The 23,411-nt window shown below is 42.8% G+C and overlaps 1 protein-coding gene across 1 annotated transcript; it reads right to left on the minus strand.

Annotated features, from left to right (window-relative positions):
- Positions 1–3,599: 3,599 nt before the first annotated feature.
- Positions 3,600–14,098, minus strand: LOC145405859 (uncharacterized). The gene is made up of 2 exons (XM_080277114.1): positions 9,959–14,098; positions 3,600–3,683 (listed from the first exon to the last, which is right to left on the minus strand). Exons 1-2 carry the CDS (start codon positions 14,096–14,098, stop codon positions 3,600–3,602), a joined length of 4,224 nt encoding a protein of 1,407 aa, XP_080133240.1.
- Between the last annotated feature and the right edge of the window lie 9,313 nt (positions 14,099–23,411).

Consider the following 23,411-nt stretch of genomic DNA (forward strand, 5'->3'; position numbering starts at 1 on the left):
TATAATATATCACTAAATGTCAGACCAAGGTTCAGTACCTGTTCAATGACATCTGTCGTTCCTAGGCATCCCTATTCCTGAGGACCCCTGCCGTTAAGGTATTGCTAACCTACGCTACGCACCATAATTTATGCCATCACGAAGATATATGGCACATTTCACTTACATTTCACACAATATTATACGCAAATACATGACTACCACAATGATTCCACCCTAACCTCCACAATTATTCCCTTCCTTACTACGGTTCAACATGACTGTGATGCAGCATCCTTCACCGGGAAAGTATGATGCAACTCTGTTTTATTGGCACACACCACACTCCTTCATGAACACCCGCAGCATGTTTGACGTATATTTCACACATTTCCATATGCATTTTCACTATCAGAATCACAATAATTCCATCCCTAAACACCTCTACGTCTCCCTTCCCGACTATAAAATCTGTACATGATGCCTGCCCCATTCCACGCTATGGTTTATGGCGTCCATAATGCTAACTAGTTCCATAATTTCACCAAACCAGCCACAATATCTTTCACACAAAATACAGTTTAGGCAATGGCTTCATTATATACGTATTTGTAATCACACAATAGGGCCTTGGGGAGGGCGAGAGGAGAAACCCTGCAACAGTGAACACGCATATTGCCTCTAAGCCTAACGAATGATAACGGCCACAATTCCTTTTCGTGACATATCAATGTTCCATTGAAAATATCACATACTAATATGCTCACAAATATTGGATTATCACACTGAGTCCATAGGGGCTTTGGCTCGAGCAGGAGGGGGAGAATTAGTAGGAGTTTAAAGGGACAGGACAGGCAACACAACCCCACCGCCTGGCTGCTTGGAAGAGACTGAGATTTATCGCTATGTGCTGGGCCCCATGAGGCAGCTCAGTGTTGCCAATGCATTACCATGGGAAAGTGCTACACTCACTACGACGCATCAAAATTTGATGCAAATCGGCCAGAAACTTAATTTTTGGCAAATCTTTTGTGCTTAGGAATGCGATTCATGTGAATGATCATCTTAAGATCAATCCACATGGAACGCGAATCGCGTGACTGTGCCTGAGAGGGTATATATATATATATATATATATATATATATATATATATATATATATATATATATTTATATATATTTGGCATACACCCACCGATGAAAATGGACAGGTATTACACCATGCAATGACAATGAAAAGTTATCGTTTATGTGAACTGTTCGTAAATGGTGCAGCAATTGGCTGTATAGAAAGATAACGTCACTTGTGTAGTGCTACTCTCAATGGAAGTTGTTACATGACAGTGAATAATATCTCATGTTTTTCACCTGAGAAACTAAAAAGCCCATACTGGACTATCTGTGTGTCAGTGCTTGCCACAGTGGAGAAGAGGGGCTTGTCTTCTGCCGAGTGGCAGAAGGTTCTCTTTGAGGATGAGACTGAGAGCGAGGAGGATGAGGAGCTGAGAGATGCTTCAAGTGAGGAGGACTGGGATGATGTCCAATGCCATTCCTCTTGGGCAGCTTTGCCCCCACCCCTACCACAATGGGAGCAGACACCACCACCATCAGTGTCGGGACAAGCAGCACAGCCATCGTCTTCACTTGGACGACAGGCATCGCCTTTGCTTGGACCTCTCGCTCCAGCAGCCATCTCAGTCTCTCCACCTCGAGCCTCCAGTTCCCCCTTGGCTGAGCCCATGCCACTGACAGTGGCACCCACATGCGGTGCAGTGTCTGTAACGCAACTGGTGTCGTCATCCCTAGCCCAGTCGACAAGGCTGCTGTCTCCGACAGCATTCATCCCCTCCGATGTTTGGCAGCAGCAGGAGAAAGTCTCTCATCCTCATCTTCGGAACCCTCACACCCTCGACGAAACCGGCGTGGTCCATGGCCTGGCGATGGGGGGCTGCGAAGGGGTGTCTGAGGAGTCCAAAGGGTGTCAGTACGCTGACCCACTGCCACAATTGCGGGAGGTCTTGCAGCAGAGGATCCAGGGTGGAGCAGTGGCCCCTTCACACCAGCTAATGGGCCCTTCACAGGATCCCCAGGAATGAGGGTGAATCAGCCAACAATGCCTCTCCAGTTCTTCCAGCTGTTTTTCACCAGGGAGTTGTTGACATATTTCACCTGTGAGACCAACAACTATGTGTCATTCCTAGGGACTGTGTTTGATGCATGGTTCATCTGCATTGAAGAGGAGATGGCCAAGTTCCTGGGGCTGCATTTCTTCATGGGGGTGGTGAATTACTGGAGGAGATCCCATCTCTATAACTACCCCCTTTTCCAGCAAGTGATGAGTGTGAGGCATTTCAGGGCCATCCTAAAACACTTCCTCTCCTTCAACTCACTTGCTATACCCCAGGACAATCGCGACAAGCTCATCAGATGGAGTACCTCATTCAGCGGTTCCAGGACACCCCAAGGAGCACCTCAGCCTGGACAAGGGCTCGCTGGCATGGATGGGATGCCTCAGCTTCTGCGTCTACAACCCCATGAAGCCCTAAAAGTATTCCATCAAGTTTTATATCCTGGCTGAGGCTTCCTCAGGGTACATCTGGAATTTCGAGGTGTATATGGGGCAGAAGAAGGCTCTGGAGACCACCGTTTGGAGGCTTGTAGAGCTGCTGAAGGAGCATGGATAAAAAGTTTACATGGACAACTATTATAACTCTGCATCCCTGTGCAAAAACCTCTTCAGTACAAGAACCTATGTGTGTGGGACCCTATGCCTGGCAAGAGGAGCACCAATGTGGCTGTAGGACATCACCAGGATCAAGAACCTGCCAGAGGGGGGCATGGCAGTGATGAATAAGGACAACGTGATGGTGTTGCTGTGGAAGGACAAGTGCATCGTCAACATGGTCTCCACCTTCCACAGCACAAGCACCTTCCAGAAGCAGGTTCGAGGGAAGATCAGAGGTCCTGACGGGAGGACAACCAATTTCTGGAAGACCGTGGACAAGCCCGTCGTGCTGGAGGACTATAATCGACACATGGGTGGGGTGGACCACTTCGACCAGATGGTCCAGTACTACCCCATTCAGCAGCGGACCATGAAATGAACCAAGAAGGTAACATTCTATTTCATCCAGATGGCCATGTTGAGTGCGTTCACTCTGTACAAGAAGTGCTCGTGTGGGTCAGTCAGTCTGCTGGACTTTGTGGAGGAGATACTGGGCAAGCTCCTCCACACTGATGAAGCAGAGTGGCCCGCATCAGGGCACATCATCCACCATGCCCCTGACTTTCCAACCCGACGGCCAGCAGAACCTCCAGCACTTGCGGCACCTGCAACAGCAACAGCACAGGTACCTTTACCACCATCTCCTGGGTCAGCACCGTCTCCTGGACCAGCCCCAGCACAGGTGCCAACACCACCATCTCCAGGAGGAGGACCAGCAAAGGAGCCAGTGCCACCATTGCCTGCAGGACCAGCATGGGTGATGAGACGACCAGCAGCAGTTCCTGGTCGATCGGGAGAACCTGCTGCGCTGCCATGCCCGGCCCTGCAGCTGCACCTCCAGGACGACAGGACTAGGGAAGACCAGGAGGACATCCAACCAAGCGTCGTAGAGTCATCAACGACAGAGTGCGCCCACACACTGGGCCATCAACGGGAGAGGATCCCCCACCAGAGGAGGCTCTGGTGCGCCCTCTGTGCCCTGGCAAAGATGAAGAGGGACACAAGTCACATGTGTCCTGTTAGTGATATGCTGCTTTGGTTGGGTGATTACTTTGAACGGTACCATACCGAGCGAAGTATTCCTTAGTGGAGCATACACATACCCTCACACACACACAAACACACACACACATACATACATACACACACACACACACACACACACACACACACACACATATAAACTGGAGATTTCAATACAAATATAAATTGGAATACTCTAGATATAACAAGCCAGGAAAGCTGTTGGGACCAAAAGCTCCTGGACCTTGTGCAGGGTTTTTTCCTAACACAACATGTATAAGAAAGCACCAGAAAAAGAGGACTTGACATACCATCAGTACTAGATCTTATATTACTAGGCAAAAAATGATATTGGCAATATGATGTATCACCCTCCATTCGGCAAAAGTGATCACGCAGTATTAAATTACAACTTCAGGATTGCATATGACATAGTTAATGGTAATGAAAGTTACAAAAAGAGCCCTAACTACAAAAAAGGCAACTATCATTACCTAAATAAATACTTCTTAGAAATAGATTGGGAAAAAGAGCTTAGAGGACAAGATATACATGTTAAATATAGAAAATTCTGTGAACTTTATGAGATAGGAGTCCAGAAGTACATCCCACAGAACAAACAAGCAGAAAAGAAAAGAAAGAAATGGTTTAATACAGAATGTAAAAAAAAAAAAAAGAAGAAAAGAAAAGAGAGATTTGTTGCGGAACAGATACAGAAGACACAATAGTGAAAGGGCATATAACAATTATAAAGAGGCAAGAAACGATTATACAAGAATAAGGAGGGAAGCCCAAAAACAGATTGAGGAGGACATCATAATAAAATGTAGCGATCAACCGAAGCTATTTTACAGCTACATCAGAAGCAAAACCAAAGTAAAAGATAAAATACAATCAATTACAGATGAGGGGGTCACCTACACACAAGAGAAGGATATTTGTGAAGCAATAAATAAGAATTTCCAATCAGTTTTTACAGAAGAAAATAATTTTGAGAGGGATTATATAGAACATGCATGCCCACACATACTACCAGATGTACAAAAAGCAGAAGAAATACAGGAGGAGTTAAGCAAATTAGACAAAGGAAAAGCAAATGGTCCTGATGAAATTTCATGTTGTGTGTTACATGAATGTGCAAAGGAGTTAAGTAAACCATTATCTTTAATTTTCAAGGAATCCTTGGGACAAGGTAAACTACCTGACATATGGAAGAAAGCAAACATTGTTCCCTTATTCAAGAAAGGGAATGGACAAAATCCACTCAACTACTGACCAATATCACTGACCAGTGTTGTAAGCAAGGTATTAGAAAAGCTGATAAGAAAAGTTTGAGTGAATCATCTTGAGGAACACAATGTGATAACAGAAATACAGTTTGGTTTCAGAAAGGGAAAATCATGTGTTACTAATCTATTGAGCTACTATGACAGAGTAACAGAAACATTACAGAACAGAGAAGGATGGGTGGACAGTATCTATTTAGATTTCAAGAATGCATTTGACAGAGTACTGCACTGAAGACTTTTATGGAAACTGTACCATTAAGGAGGAATCCGAGGCAAACTCTATTGTTGGATGCAAGATTTTCTCAAAAAAAGAGAAATGAGAACAGTACTTAGGGGAAATTACGCATCATGGAGGGAAGTGACTAGCGGAGTTCCACAGGGCTCAGTGCTGGCACCAGTTATGTTTTTAGTGTATATAAATGATATAGACAGTAACATAGGAAATGAAAGCTATCTAAATATGTTTGCTGGTGATGCAAAATATAAAGGAGAATTACTAACACATACTCTTGAAAGAGCTACAAGAAGAATTTAATAAGCTTCATGAATGGAGTAATACATGGCAAATAGAATTCAATGTGGACAAGTGTCATGTAATTAATTTTGGTAAAAGTGGAAAAAGACCTGATTGGGACTATAAGTTAGGAAGTAAAACCCTACACACGTCAGAAAAGTAGAAGGATCTAGGTGTGATTATCAATAACAGACTATCAGTGGCTGACTACATCAGTGAGAAGGTACGGAACATGTATACACTGCTTGCAAATATGAGAATTTCATTCACATACATAGATGAAGACATGCTAAGAAAGATAACAACATCACTCATCAGACCAACCCTGGAGTATGCGTCAGTAGTCTGGAGTCCTCATCTCAAAAAACACATAGATAAGAATGAAAAAATTCAAAGGGCCACTACCGAATGGGTACCAAGCTTAAGGGATCTAAGCTATGAAGAAAGACTAGAAAAACTGAATATACCTATGCTACAGGAGAGAAGGAAAAGAGGAGACATGATTATGCTATATAAATGCATATCAGGGAAGGAGAAAATAGACATAAATTATTACATAACCTATGGTGATGCATCAGCAAGAGGACACTGCAAAAAACTGCATAAAAAAGAAGAGAGGCGATAAAGACGTAAGGAAATTTAGTTCCCAAATAGGGCAATTGATCAGTGGAATGCACTACCGAATGAAATAGTGTGTGCCAAAACAATTCATAACTTTAAGGATATATAAGATAAAAATGGTTTAAGACAAGGGACAGCACGAGCTTGACACATTCTTGTAAAGATACAGTTAGGTAAGAACACACACACACACACACACACACACACACACACACACACACACACACACACACACACACACACACACACACACACACACACACACACACACACACACACACACACACACACACACACACACACACACACACACACACACTAACACACTAACACACTAACACAGACACTCGCACACACACACACACACACACACACACACACACACACACACACACACACACTAACACACACACACACACACACACACACACACACACACACACACACACTAACACAAACACTCACACACACCACATAACTCCTCATCTTCAAATCCCACAAGGTCCTTCAGGCCCTTCAACAATCCTGGAGGAAGTGAGTTTTCCAAATTTTGTTGATATGTATATTGACCTATTATCAATACCCCTATATTTTTGACACAAATAACCATTTTCTCCAACATATTAAACATATGACAGAAAGTACAGCTTCATTAGCAGTAAGTAGAACAAAGTAGTGTTCATGTCTAGTAGGTTAGAACACTAAAAAAACAACCCTTGGAGATTTTACAGTCTGTACATGAAAGAAAAAAAAAAAAGAAAAAAGCCTTTGGGAGCATAGTCTTCAGGCAAAGAGAGGGGAAGAGTGTTTTTTTTTTTTTTCCACTTGCGTAAAAGTAGGCAGCGATCGGAAGGGTAATCTTGTTTTGTTGTCCTATTACTAAAAAACTATTGGACGTATCGACTTCGTATAAGAACCATGATAAAGAGCAGTAAATTCTACGTATGGTCATTACGAAAATATAAGCCTTTGAGAGCATATTTTGTAGAGAAAGGCGGGAGAACGGAGTGCGTTTTTTCCTCGCTTGCAGTAATAGTCGAAAACACTCGGCTGAGTAATCTCACTTTGTCGGCCAGTTACTCGAGAACTATTGGATTTATCGATTTCCTGTAAGAACCATGATAAAGAGCAGTAAATTCTACGTATGTACAGGACATAACAATGTAATATCTCTGATAAAAAGTCGTTGTTATGTTGGCGGGAATATAGCGTTTGCTGTGCACGCATTACGAAAATTGCGCACGGCCGTGAGTACTCAGTCTTTTTTTGCGATTAACTCGGAAACTATGAGGCGTATCGAAAATCTGTTTGGCCCATGAGAAAGCTCATGAAATTCTACACAATATTATGAAATATAAAACATAAGTTGTGCGAGAAAACTTTTGCAGGAAAGCTCCCTGAATAATTTTTTTTTTTTTTAATGGCTTTCAGTTTCTGGCTAATTCTCGGAAACTACCAATCGTATCACAACGCAATAAACCTCATTAGAAAGCTGATTAAATTCTCTACCAAATCTTGTAATAACATTTTCCTGTATGATGGAAAGCATTCTAATGGTGATGTTGGGAAGTGAAATTGATGTTGCAAAATGTTTATTCAGGGCCGCCTGATGTAGTTTTATTCGTGTTTTCCTGTTTTTTTTCTTGTGTGTGTGTATGTGTGTTTATCAGCTACAACAAACATCGAAGAATAAGATCATATAGGTTTCATGGCGGTATATTGAGGTTTGGGTGGCGAAAATAAGGCGAGAATATGTGTTTTCAGCAGCACGCAGGCGAGCTGGGCGGGCGGCCAGTAGAGTAAAATCTTGTGCAGGGAAACTTACTGAAACTTATGCATGCGCGAGAGGGTTAATACCTTCCACATACCTTGCCCATCTACTCTGTCATATGTTTTCTCCAAGTCCATGAAGGCAGCATACACTTTCTTTCCCTTCTCTAGATACTTATACACTAAACATCTCAGAACAAATATCTGATCTACACACCCTTTTCCCTTCCTAAATCCCCCTTGTTCTTCTCCAGCTAGCTAATCTGTTATATACCTAACCCTATCAATGAGAATTCTACAATTCCCTCTATATTGTTCCAATCACACTAAGAAGTCAAATACCCCTATGGTTACCACATACTTCTCTCTCCCCTTTGTCCTTTGTTTAAAGGAACAATTATACATGATTTCCAGTCCTCTGGAACCCTTCTCACTTCCCAAGCCAATCTACACAACTTCCATATCCACACCACAACAATCTCAATCCCATACTTCAGCATTTCGCCACACACTCCAACAGTTCCTGGAGCCTTTCTCATCTTGATCTTCTTCATTGATTCCACGACTTCTGCCCTACTGATCTCTTCCTCCTTCCTCTCATCTCTTCTTCTCCCAGCCATGCACCAACCACTTATACTCACACTGCTTTAACTCTCTTTATTCAACAAATCCTCAAAGTGCTCCTTCCATCTCCTCAGTTTCTCTATCTTCTCCACAAACAATCTTTTGTTCCCACCTTTCACTCCCTTACTATTTCCCCCTTCACAGTCTTACTTTCTTTACCTCCTTCCAAAACAATTTTTTACTCTCCCTCCATTTTACACTGAGATTCCTCCCAAAATCTTCATCCACTTACTCTCCTTCACCAATCTCTTCACCTCCCTCCTCCTGCTCACATATACCTCTCTCTTCTCTCTCTCATCTTCTCCCCCACCTCTGCTCACTAGCCATTCACTATATACCAGTATCTATCTATCTATCTATCTATCTATAGATATAGATATAGATAGATAGATAGATAGATAGATATAGATATAGATATATATATATAGATAGATATTGTCGCAAACTACCCAATCACCAAGTGGACAGGGTGCACGGCCTGAGTAAAACCACGATAGAATGATAATTGAGTGTACGACAAGACCATATTGTACTACTTAGATCTGGAGTTACTTTAGCATATGAACATTTAAGGAGAGTCAAAACACCACGTACAAAATTAGCATAATCTATTAAACTACCTTAACTTACAACCAACAGTGGGAAAACAAAACACAAAACATCACCCTGCCTACTGGACAAGAGCATAAACTTGCTAAAGTCCATCCTACTTCCCTAACCAAGGACATACACAAACCTTAAACCTGGACGACCCAGAGCTAGCCAGCGTCACTGACAGGGAAACAGAGAGAGAGAGCGAGACCTCCGAGCCTCTGCGCCTGGGCTTATATGCAGGCCTACCACAACTTCATTGGGTCGCCAGTTCGTTAATTTAGAAACACCTTAACTAGCTAGTTATACACGTGGCGCGAAGGGGAACAATTACCTACACAAAATATGCGTCCACGTGACACCTCCCCCCCAAAAAAAGAACTTTTTACCAAGCCGGAAACAGTTACTCTAACATGTACAAACATTAGAGGTACAAAAGTAGGTTTACTTCAATATTACAAAAATTCCTTAAACCTAAAAACATAGAACGGGTAAATAACATGGTAAATCATAGGGAACCTACACTCTGTTCACACTCTTGACAATGCATCTGCAAAGGTATTGTCCTTGCCACGAATATGCTGTAGTTTTATATTATACGGTTGCAAGACTAGAGCCCATCTCAGCACTCAAGCATTCTTAAACTTGACCTTTTCAATAAACACAAGGGGGTTGTGGTCTGTGAACACCGTGATGGGGAATGTGCTACTGGACAGATATACTTCAAATTTTTTTTATTGCCATGACAATTCCAAGAGCCTCCTTTTCAACAGTGGCATAAGACTTTTGATAAACCTTAAACTTTTGGGAAAAGTAGCATACGGGATGTAACACTTCACAATATTCTTGCAAGAGCACTGCCCCCTCCCCTGCATCACTTGCATCGACTCTAATGATGAAGGGCCGATGTGGGTCCGGGGTTCGGAGCACAGGAGCACAAGCCAGCAGGGCCTTCAAACCCTCAAATGCCCGCTGACATTCATTTGTCCAATGGAACGTCTTCTTGGAGCTAAGTTGATCCGTAAGGGGAGCAGCGACCTGGGCAAAGTTCCTGCAGAAACGACGATAGTAACCCACCATCCCAAGGAACCCTATGGTAGACTTTCGGTCAGCTGGTGGTGGGTATTGTAAAATGGCATCCACCTTTGCATCAACAGGGGCTAGCTGGCCCTGCCCGACCACATGCCCCAGGAACACGACGTGGGCGTGCCCAAACTCACTCTTGGCGAGGTTCACTGTGAGATTGGGCTCCTCCAGGACATCAAAGAGCTTTCGCAGCCTCTCAAGGTGTTCCTCCCAATTGTCACTCCAGACAACTAAGTCATCTAGGTACATATGGACGCCAGGCAACTCTGCAATCAAATTGTTCATTAGTCTTTGGAAGGTGGCCGGGGCATTCCGCATGCCAAAGGGAAGAACTAGAAATTCCCAAAGGCCGCTTGGAGTGACAAAGGCAGAGATTAACTTGGCTTGTTCTGTCAAGGGCACTTGGTAATACCCTTGGAGGAGATCAAGCTTAATGACGTAGCGGGCCGCTCCTAGGTCATCAATAATGTCATCCATTCTGGGTAGTGGAAAGGAGTCGGGCAGGGTAACAGCATTGACCTTCCTATAATCTACACAAAGGCGGTAACTTCCTCCAGCCTTGGTGACTAATACTACAGGTGAGGCCCAGGGACTCATACTTGGACGGATCAAACCTTGCTTTTTTAGCCTCTGCACCTCGGACTGCAGGAATTCCCTCTTCTCGGCACTGAGACGGTATGGAGCTTGTCGGATCGGAGGGGCTCCTTGAACATCCACATCATGGGGCAGCAGGGTACAGAGCCGAGGGGTGTCACCAAAGAGGTCTGGATGCTCCTGTAGAAGACAGTCAATATCGCCTGCCTGGGTGGGGGGCAGATGCTCTAATTTACTCATAAGATTTGTTAGAATTTCACGATTTGACAGCTTACTGCCTACGAATGGTGTAGGGTCATTTTCCTCTGACTTTTCCACTACTCTAGTTCCTGTTAAGGTGACCTGTTCCACTTCCCTTCCTTGTGATTGGTCACGAGAGTGATACATTTTCAACAAATTGACATGGACACTTCGCCTTTTCTTCCGCCTCTCTGGCATAGCAATGATATAATTAAGGTCTCCAACCCGCTTCAAAACATGATACGGCCCAGAGTACCGAGATTGAAGAGGCTGCTTTGGTACTGGTAGCAGAGCTAAGACTTGATCACCAACATGAAAAATGCGGGATTGTGCCTTGTGAATTTTGTCATAATTGTCTTTCATTCGTACTTGAGCATGACTGAGATTAGAATGGGCAAACTTTAATGCACGCTGCAAGTTGGAGCGGAACTGAGTTACATATGCAGCAATCGGTACAGTACTCTCGTCATTTAACCAGCATTCTTTCAAGACTTTGAGAGGACCACGGACCTGGTGTCCATAAATGAGTTGAAACGGGGTGAAGCCTAGACTCTCATTTACACTATCTCTAATTGAAAACAATAAAAGATCAATAGCCTCATCCCAATCCTGACCCGTTTCCAAACAATAAGTACGTATCATAGTCTTAATGGTAGAATGGAAACGTTCCAGGGCTCCTTGACTCTGGGGATGGTAAGTGGTTGACTTACACTGACGGACTCCCAGGGCCCTCATCACTTGCTGAAACAGCCTGGAGGTGAAGTTAGACCCTTGGTCGGACTGCACGATGGCAGGTAACCCAACCTGTGTGAAGAACTTGATCAGGGCCCTGACAACATTCCTACTAGTGATACTACGGAGAGGTATGGCCTCAGGATAACAAGTGGCAACATCCATTATGGTTAATAAATACTGATTCCCGCGTTTGCTCCTTGGGAGAGGGCCCACACAATCAACAATTACCTTACTAAAGGGCTCCTCCATGACAGGAATGGGCTGAAGGGGTGCAGGATTGACTTCAGTGCCTGGTTTGCCACTAATCTGACACACATGACAGGTATGGCAATAGGTACTAACATCTTTCATCAACTTTGGCCAGTAAAAATGAGACAAAATCTTGTGGTAAGTCTTACGGACTCCCAGGTGTCCACCCACCCCATCATGTGCCATCTTCAATATCTCAATACGTAGAGATTTTGGGACGACGATCTGATGGACTGTCTCCCACGTGTGATTGGCAGGAGCCTTAGGTGGTCTGAATTTACGCATCAACACCCCCAAATTGAGATAAAAACAGTGTGGAACCTCATCTATTTCATTACCTTCAGTAAGCTGTGCAAGAAACAACTTACATTCGGGGTGACTAGACTGTTCCTGAATTAATCTCTCCCTTGTGATAGGGGTGCTACCAAAGTCAAGGAGACCAGAACTAGACTTACTGAGTGTATCATCAAACAATTCCGCAAGGGAAACATCTCCCTCGGGTGTGTTTTCCTCTGGCTCTACAGCAGGGGTATGTGCATCCAATAACCTCTGGCTCTGACTACGAGTAACAGCACAAGTTGGGAAGAGATTAGGGTGCTTCAGCTCTAGGTCAGTAGTGTTGTTGATATCAACAGGTTTGTCTGAAACGATGGGGTTAGCAGTAACCTGGGAACCAGCTAAATCATTGCCAATTACTACTGAAATGTTCCTAACGGGAAGGTGATCTACTACAGCTAGTGTTACTGGGCCTGTGACAAACACAGACCGAAGATACACTGAGCAAAGGGGATATCTAGCCTCTCCTGGCAGACCAGACACTAGTACAGTCTCACTTGTATAACAATCAAAATTGGGAACATCTTCCTTTAAAATGAAAGATAGATCAGATCCAGTGTCACGCAACACAACAACAGGAGCCGAGAATCTACTGGACTCATGTTTTGATACTACACCTCTTGAGCAGAATGGTTTAAATGATGGGGGTACTTCAAGGGAATCACCTGAATGTTCACATGGCCCCGAAACAAGTAAATCACTAACCTGCGGGTCACTCACCTCCACTGGTTGGGTGAGTGCACTGGCATGGAGAACTGCATTGCCCTGGGTGGGGCTGTACTTACTGGCCAGCTTCCTACAGTCTTTTATGATGTGGCCAGGCTTCTTACAGTACCTACAGAAGAGAGACCTCCTCACGTCTTGATTAGTAACTCCACGAGTCTCTTCACCAGCGCACTCACCAGTGGGATCAAGCTTAAAGGAAGGTCCCTGGGACTCTGTCAGCTTCTTATTCAGGGGCCGTTCACTCTGTGAAGTGCTGGCTGACTTATGCTGGGGAGCAATCAACCTGTACTTGTGGAAGGGATCACTATTAGTTAGGGAGAAATGATCGGCAGCAATGCCAGCCTCAGATAACGTACATAACCCTTTTTCCTCCACATGTGACCTTACTCTAGCTGGGAGGCAAGATTTCACTTCCTCCAGAACAAACAACTCCAGCAAGCCCTCAACTGTCAAACTAGTCAACTCGCTCTCAACCCATTTTTTACAAAGTCGTTGTTTGCGGCGGATAAATTCTACATAAGTCTGTCCCTCTGTCTTACGGCAACGGCGGAACTGTTGCCGATAAGCTTCGGGCACTTTCTTGTATGCATGCAATACAGTTTTTTTTACAAAATAATAATCTTCAATTTGAGTGGCATCCAGTGCGGTAAACACTTCCTGAGCTCTACCAGTAAATGAGCTATGTATTAGCAACACCCACTTATCCTGGGGCCAAGAATGGAGCTCAGCCGACTTCTCAAAATGGGTGAAAAAATCTTCTGGATCCTCCTCATTAAATTTAGGAACAAACTTTAATACTGCAGCAATTTTGAAGGAATCTGGCTCACACTCAGGCGATGTGGGACTACGAGAGAGACGGATTCTGTCATTGTCCGCTTTCATCCTCTCAACCTCAAGCCTTTTTTCCTCCAGCTCAATTTTCCTCAAAGCCATCAAATCACTAGGATGTTCCAACATGTTCACTTCTTCCTCACTGAAAATTTCCTCCCTCACCATGTGTGCTAGTACTAACTGCTTTATATAATCTTTCTTCAACCTAGGACGAAGCTCAAGCTTATAATAAGCTGCCAACGCTTCCCACTGAACCTTGGTTAACCTAGAAAGGGCAGTCACTGTAGGATTAGAAACAAAATCTTCCAACACAAACATGATGGCGGCGAGAAGGGAAGGACAACGAAAATAAGCTAGCTAGCTAGATAGTGTAATCACTCAAATATCAGTAAACCACTTCACCTAGTGGGACAATAAACCTTCCACCACACACGGGAACGTAGCGCGCGCACACACACACTACAAAAATTACGTGGGGAATACAATGTCACCAGTAAAGTGGGAGTACTAATCTCTGCTGTACGTGGGTACGTAATAATCTCCTAATAGATCCAAGTAAAACAACTGGTATAGTAAATATAGCGATAGTGGTGTGTATGGAGCTAAGACAACAAAACACTCCACAAAACACTATACACCACACTATCAAATAATACAGATCATACAATATACATGACCCATATGCCCAAACAGAGTAGAACAAACAAGAGTTGTAAAGCAACAACACTCTAGGAACAGTTTCGTGAACGGAACACAGCTCTTGAATGAGGTAACTGAGCAGGAATTAGCTACACGCGTATACACTAGTGCACACAATTAGGACTACCAGGGAGAACACTTGTTTCATAAAGCAAACTCAAATATGAGGGAAACAGTTGTTGCTAAAGGCTGAATTGCAATGCACAGGGAGTACACAGGAACGTGTAATGTAGCTAAATATACAGGCTAGTATACATATTCAATCCCGGACAGGCCCCCATTTGTCGCAAACTACCCAATCACCAAGTGGACAGGGTGCACGGCCTGAGTAAAACCACGATAGAATGATAATTGAGTGTACGACAAGACCATATTGTACTACTTAGATCTGGAGTTACTTTAGCATATGAACATTTAAGGAGAGTCAAAACATCACGTACAAAATTAGCATAATCTATTAAACTACCTTAACTTACAACCAACAGTGGGAAAACAAAACACAAAACATCACCCTGCCTACTGGACAAGAGCATAAACTTGCTAAAGTCCATCCTACTTCCCTAACCAAGGACATACACAAACCTTAAACCTGGACGACCCAGAGCTAGCCAGCGTCACTGACAGGGAAACAGAGAGAGAGAGCGAGACCTCCGAGCCTCTGCGCCTGGGCTTATATGCAGGCCTACCACAACTTCATTGGGTCGCCAGTTCGTTAATTTAGAAACACCTTAACTAGCTAGTTATACACGTGGCGCGAATGGGAACAATTAACTACACAAAATATGCGTCCACGTGACAATATAGATAGATAGATAGACAGTAGATAGATAGATAGACAGATAGATAGATAGATAAATATATGTATATACATATATCTATCTATCGATCTATCTATCTATCTATCTATCTATATACAGTAGAGAGAGAGAGAGAGAGAGAGAGAGAGATGGATAGATAGATAGATAGACAGATAGATCTATATATATCTATATTTATATCTGTTAATCTATCTATCTATCTTTTCTATCTATCTATCTATATAAACATATACAGTATATATATATATATATATATATATATATATATATATATATATATATATATATATGATTTTAAATATATATATTTACATGTATATCTATGTATCTATCTGTCCATCTATCCATCTATCAATCTATCTATCTCTATATCTATTTATATATATATATATATATATATATATATATATATATATATATATATATATTATATACAGTATATATATCCAAATTAAGCGCAGGACAATTTAAAATACAGACTGCAATTACTTTCGTATTATTACAGTAGCATCAGTCGAGCAGGGCAGTATTCCCAAAGTGGATGGAAAGTTGATGACAGGGAGAGCTGGAGCTCCCGTTTCATTAGCCCTCGGGACTAGTTCCTGACCATCCTCATTTGCTGAACTTTTTCAGTGTCTCAGTAGCACAGAGAGTAGGCCAAGATGCTCTTCAGTACAAGTTTCTTCAACGTTCAACACCAATCTACATGCACAGTACACACAACACTTCGTATTCAAAAATAAAAAATGAAAAATGGCGCTCATAAACCATGCTTCGGAGTCCCCGGGGGGGGGGGGGCACCATCCGCCTTGCTCCTGGTGACAACTCCTTGACTTGCCTGGAACCGCTGTCTGACTCACTTCATTTCTGCAACATTCGCGGCTTTTCCTCTAACTTTCTCTCTGTTGAACACCACCCCTCCTCCTCTAAACCTCACCTTCTCTTTTTAACCGAGACTCAGGTGTCTGAGGCAACTGACAGCAAACCCTTTACTGTATCCTCCTACTTTCTCTATACTCATTTCAAAGCCAGTGGTGGCTGTTGTGTTTATGTACACAACGACTTATTTTGCTCTCGTGTTCCTGAACTTGGTTCTTCTGAATTCTCTATGCTCTGGTTTTGGCACTCCTGCCATTCTCTGACTAAATATATCTGTGCTGTTTACTTATCCCCTAATTCTACTAACTATCAAAACTACTACGATGGAACACATTCTATCCATTTCTCGTTTCTTTGAAATCTCCATTCTAGGATTTTCCAATGTTCACCACCACCTTTGGCTCTCCTCTTCTTTCACTGATCCACTTGGTGAACTGGCCTACATCTTTTCTATCCTTAATGACCTAGGGCAGCTTGTACAGCACCCTACCCGTATCCATGACTGCCTTGGAGTGAGCTCCAACATACTTTAAATCTTCCTTATAGCTAATCCTACTGGTTACACTGTTAATCTTTTCTCTCTGTTGGGCTCCTCCAATCACAACCTTATTACCTTAAACTGTCCTATCACTCCAGTACGGCCTGTGGACCCTCCAAAGAAACGTCGACTGTGGCACTTTAGAGCTGCAGATTGGCAGGCCCTCAGGCACTACTTCTTTGATTTTTCCCTGGAATGATTATTGCTTCCATGGCCAGGAGCCATCTGAGTGTGCCTTGCGCATTACGGAGATTATTCTGTTTGGAATGGAAGCATACATTCTTTTCTCATATCCTATGACCAGTGCAAGAAAGCCTTGGTTTAATCACTCTTGTTCAAATGCTGTCTGCAATAAGGAGAGGGCCTATAAAAGGTACCAGAGCAGCCCACCCCTGAATCACATCTTTTTTATGGTTCTGCCCGGAATCGTGCTGAGTCTCTTCTTCGCTCTGCTAAAAATAATTTCATCCATACTAAATGCTCTCAATTCTCTAACTCGATTTCTTCCCACCCCTTTTGGCACAGTGTCAAAAACCTTTCTAACAGCATTACGTCATCATCCTTCCCTCCTCTTTTCTACTCTGATGGCTCCGTAGCTATTTCTTCAATAGTTAAAGCAGATCTCTTTGCTCAGACTTTCTCCTCCAATTCCACTTTAGACGATTCAGGTGCTGTTCCTCCATCACATCCCCCCTCTGACTTCCTCATGGCTGACATAAAAATTTCTTCAGCTGATGTATTTTCTACCATCACCGGCCTCAGTACTAACAAGGCATATGGACCTGATGGAGTCCCTCCTTTTGTCCTCAAGAACTGTAGTTCTGTGCTTACACCCTGCCTAGGTAAGCTCTTTCGTCTTTGTCTTTCAACTTGTACCTTTCCTTCTTGCTGGAAGTTTGCAATCATTCAGCCAGTCCCAAAGAAGGGTGACCATTCCCAACCCTTTAACTATCGTCCAGTTGTTTTAACATCCTGTGTCTCAAAGGTTTTTGAGTCTATTCCATCAGGGACGCTCCAATGGCAATCTGCTCACCTACCTTTCAGACTCCTGGTCATACTCCTTTTGGGATTTTGGCGAAAGTTTTGGCATTTCACTTGACATCTCAAAGGCTTTCGATCGAGTCTGGCATAAATCTTTAATTTCCAAACTGCCCTCTTACAGTTTCTATCCTTCTTTCTGTGCCTTCATCTACAGTTTCCTTTCTGGTCGTTCTATAGCCACTGTTGTAGACGGCCATCGTTCTTTTCCTAGAACTATCAACAGTGGTGTTCCTCAGGGCTTTGTCCTATCACCAACTCTGTTCCTTTTATTCATCAATGAACTTCTAAGCTGTACTTCTAACCCTATCCACTCGTACGCTGATGATTTCCCCCTTCACCTCTCCATTCGGTTACCTCAACGTCCATCTCAGCAATTACTTCAATAAATAAGGGATGAGGCTATGGCACACCTAATGTCTGACTTGGCTCATATATCTGACTGGGGGAATAATAATCTTGTTTTTAATGCGTCAAAGACCCTCTAATGGTTAATAATATTCAACTCAATCCTGCTTCATCCTTGAACATGCTTGGGGTTTCATTCATTCGGGATTTATCTTGGTAAGATCATATTAAGTTTGGTAATTGTGATGCGTAAGAATAGAAGTTTGGAGGATGAAGTGCTTGAAAGGGTACAACAAGGAAGAAAGGTTGCTGGTTCTTCGAAAGCAGTGATCAGAAACAGGGAATGAACATGGAAGTGAAAAAGTTACTGCATGATAGTACTGTGATCCCCATTCGAACGTATGGAAGCGAGGCGTGGACATTGATGGAACGACACAAACCAAGAGTGAGAGCAGTGGAAATAATTTACTTGAGAGCAGCATGTGATTTTGCATGGAGAGACAGACTGACAAATAAAGAAGAGAACGAGCGTTGTAGAGTGGATTTGGATGCGATAGAAAGCGTGAGGAGAAATTTACTGAGGTGGTTTGGCCCTGTGGGGAAGATGGAGAGCGAGAGACTAAATAGGAGAGTGTATGTGAGTGAGGTGGAAGGGAGAAAGAAGTAGGGAGAAACCTAAGAAGGATGGAGCAGAGAGGTACAAGTGAGAGAGGGGTGAAAGCTGGGGGAAGGCAGCGAATTGGCAGAGGACAGGGCGACATGGAGGCGATTTTTTGTGGCCACCTCTTACGGGATTAAGGCGTCTGGTTATAGATAGCTACATATTTAACCTATACATTTCATTGGCTTTAACTGATGCTTCTCTGTCAGAACTTTCTGAAACTGCACTTAACACTTCCATTACAGTCTTTTACTTTTAGTACTAAGCATTAATAATATGACCCATCTTGTTATAGGAAAGTATAAGCATAGAGATGTATGCTCAGTGATGAGGGACAGATGACGTAGAGGCAATTAACTGGGATCCACCTCTTCCGGGATTAAGGCATCTAGCCATAAATAGACAGTCGGAAGAGCATTATTTTCACATATTCCTTGAATATGATTGTTTCCCGTGGCTGTATAACGATGTCTTGACTTGACCGTAATCATTTATTACAATAATCACGCATCTGTTTACATTAATATATTTTTCTCATTAACAATGGTGGCTTGATAAATACTGCTGTAAATATCCGTTTCAATTTCGATAACTTTTCAGATCATGAAGAAAACACAGCCTTTCATTTTGTCTCTAACAATGGATAACGAGGACTTGATAAAAGTTACTTTTTGTGTGCATTCTCACGTTTGTGAGTTTGGGTGAAATCTTGTATCTTTTATCACACAAGTTTTCGTCTGCTTCTGCAGCCTCTTATTTTATGTGAGTAGGTATCTATGTGTGCTGTTTTTTGACTGAGTGTATGTGCTTGTCTACATGTGATTATATGCTTGAGCTTTCGCCTATTTGTGTTTGTATTTGCATGCTTATGTTTGTTATTTTTCGTGTTGTACCTGCTTGTATGTGCATGTTTTATTTTGTTTGTATTTTGTGTGTGTGTGTGTGTGTGTGTGTGTGTGTGTGTGTGTGTGTGTGTGTGTGTGTGTGTTCGTACACTGTAATATGGCTATGTGTATGTGTGAATGAGTGTTTGTTTCTGTATTCTTCTGAATGTTGATTCTTATATAAATGAATTCAACTAAGTAGTCTTCCATGCTAGATGATACGTTGCAGTCCCACCGATGTTTCCTGTAGGTTTCCTGTGTATGATATTATTTTCAGTGAGGTTAATATTTTCTGCTAATGCCCAAATGGTTTTAGATCGTGACAGATATTTGACATCATATTAAGCTGACCACTTTATAAGGGCTAGAGCCTTTGCCTTCTCACCAAATTTACCTCTCTCTCTCTCTCTCTCTCTCTCTTTTTTTTTTTTTTTTTTTTCGTGTCAGCATTTTCCCCTCTCGCTCTTCTCGTCCACTTTCTCTCTCTTCTGTTCCTCTACATTTTATTTGCTTTTTCTTTCCACCTGTCCTTCATCTTTTCACACTCCTTTCTCTTTCCTCTGATCCCCTCCCTCTCTCTTCTTTTTCTTTCTCTTCTGTCTTCTGTTCTTCACTCTCCCTAGTCCTTTCCACTCCTCCGTCGTCCCCACCATATGGGAAAAAATGATAATGACTAGTTCCACACCCCTCCATTCATCCTGCCTCCTTCACCTCCAAGTGACCTACACAAAGCCTTCAAATACTAAATATAGCAGTTGTGAAGGGGGAGAAGGAAATGAGAAAGAACTTGGCTGTTCAGTCAGGCGGGAAATCAAGTGCTGGGGTGTGAGTGCAGATTCATGCGAGCTTTAGAGATGAGAGGTAAGTTGAAAATTATGTTAACATAAAGAGTTTTAAAATTGCTGCTTCAGAAAAATGAAGAGGCAGGACAAATGTGATCTGCTTTATTTCACGCCTCAAAGGGCATTCAGCAGAGACAAGAAATAACAAGCTCTACACTCATCATGTGTTTTTCAGATGATTGTCAGAGATTTAGCATTGCCTTAGGCTTAGCCAATGCAGTCTCTTTTACAGACGCCAGTCTTAATACGAAGATGGAAAGATGGAGGATAAGAGATGGGGAAAGGATAATCAGAAAAGTGTGGGGAGAGAGAGAGAAAAAAAAAAACTTCAGTGAAGAATTTTAACTAAGTGTTTGTAAACAGAGAGAATGCAGGACGAACAATTATAGATGCAGCTGCAGTTATATCAGAGTTAAGCTATGTCTCCAAGGTTGTGTTACCTTGTCATGGATGGAGTGGTTAGGGAGGTTAATGCAAAACTCATGGGAAAAACGGTAAGCAAATAATGAAAGGCAGCTTTGGAAGTTAATCAGTTACTTATTACAGATGACAATAGCAAGACGGATACACACACACACACACACACACACACAAATATATATATATATATATATCATCTCATCTCATCAGCCGTTTGAGTGTCCACTGCAGGACCGGCCTATCCCGACCGAAGTCGGGACGATACAGCCAATATATCTCTACCAAGTGGCTTAGGCTGTCTAGTAGAGATTGCATGTAGGGTGAGAAGTGCTTCTAAATGTAATTGTTGTGTTGTAGTGGCTTTGGATGTGTGTGTAGTCTGTGAACCAAGTGTAATCGGCCCGCGCAAGCCGACTGGGTGTAAGCTTACTTTATAGTAAGCGACACTGGTCCAACCACAGCACCCCCGGTGTCCGCCAATGCAGTACGTGGCCGGGTGAACACTCCCAAAGTTTATTACTCTGACGGGGCGCGAACCCTGGCTCACCAGTGTACGAAACGCACACTCTACCACTGTACCACAGAGGCTCCATATATATATATATCTATATATATATATATATATATATATATATATATATATATATATATATATATATATATATATATATATATATATATATATATATATATATATATATATATATATACCTAGGCTACTTCCCCCATGGAAAGGGAGGTAGCCGAGATAGGACGACACACTCCCCATTTACTCATCCATTCAATCATTCTTTCACATCTTAACCCCAAAGGGGAGAAGGGACAGAACCTCACCGCACCACACCACACAAGGGTCAATTGCGCAGTGCAATCAGTGACATCCGCAGCAGGGCCCATCAGCAGAGCTGGTTTACCCCTGCCACATCATAATAGACCCATCCTCTTACCCGCACCTGACCTGACTAGCTGATCAGACCAAATGAGGGAGAATATCCCCTCAGGGCTGTGTCATTATTTATTCATTCACAATTTCTCACCATTTATTTATGTCACGCACAGCCATTCTTCCTTGCTCAACAGACATCTGTCTCGCATCCAGCGCTCTCTTCGCAATGTCCATCCATCCTACTCGTGGTCTCCCTCTCAGCCTTACACCTCTCACATCAGATCTAGTTATCTTTTTCACCAATCGCTCATTATCCATTCTCTCCATATGCCCAAACCATCGCAACACCCTCTGCTCAACTCTACCAGCCATCTCCCGAACAACTCCAGTTCTCTTTCGCACTTCGTCATTTCGCACTCGATCCATACGCGTCACTCCACACATACTCCTCAGACACCTCATCTCCTTTACATTCCTCTCTGCTACACCCATATTCCATGTTTCAGCCCCATATAACGCATTCGGTACCACAACACCCTCATACAACCTTTTCTTTACATTCATTCTAAGCGAACGACATCTAAACACTTTTTTCATTCCTCCCAGCACCTTACCTACTTCATTAATTTTAAACTTCACTTCTGCATCTATTCTTCCATCCACAGCAACATGTGACCCTAGATATTTAAAACAATCTACCTCCTCAAGCAACTCACCATTCAAAACTATATTCATCCCCCTGCCATCTACCAACCTCGTACACTTCATCACTTTACTCTTATTCTCATTTACTTTCAATTTCCTCCTTCCTCACACCCTTCCAAACTCCTCTACCAACTGTCTCAATCTCTCCTCTGAATCAGCCACCAGTGCAGTATCATCTGCAAACAGCAGCTGCTTCAGATTCCACTCTTCACCATCAACATTCACCAGACTCAGACCTCCACCTAAAACTCTTGCATTCACCTCCCTTACAACACCATCCATATAAATATTAAACAACCAAGGCGACATCACACATCACTGTCGCAGCCCCACTCTCATGGGAAACCAATCACTCACAGCATTTCCCACTCTTACACATGCTCTACTATTTGCATAAAAACTTTTCACCCCTTTTAGTAACCTACCATCAAGTCCATACAATCTTAAAACAGTCCACAAAGCCTCCCTATCAGTTCTATCAAACGCTATCTCTAAATCCATGAATGCCCAAAACACATCCTTGCCTTTCGCTAAATACTTTTCACACACTTGTCTCACAGCGAACACCTGATCCACGCATCCCCTCCCTCTCCTAAAGCCACACTGCTCATCACCAATCACTCCCTCTGTACCCTCTCTAACTCTCATAATTAACACTCTACCAAGCACCTTACCTACAGCACTCAACAGAATTATACCCCTAAAGCCAATACATTCTTACTTATCACCCTTGCCTTTATACAACGGGACCACACAAGCA

The sequence above is a fragment of the Coenobita brevimanus genome, chromosome 68 (genome assembly GCF_032717465.1).
Source record: "Coenobita brevimanus isolate Jiangsu-jjx chromosome 68, ASM3271746v2, whole genome shotgun sequence".
NCBI classification, from domain to species: domain Eukaryota; kingdom Metazoa; phylum Arthropoda; class Malacostraca; order Decapoda; family Coenobitidae; genus Coenobita; species Coenobita brevimanus.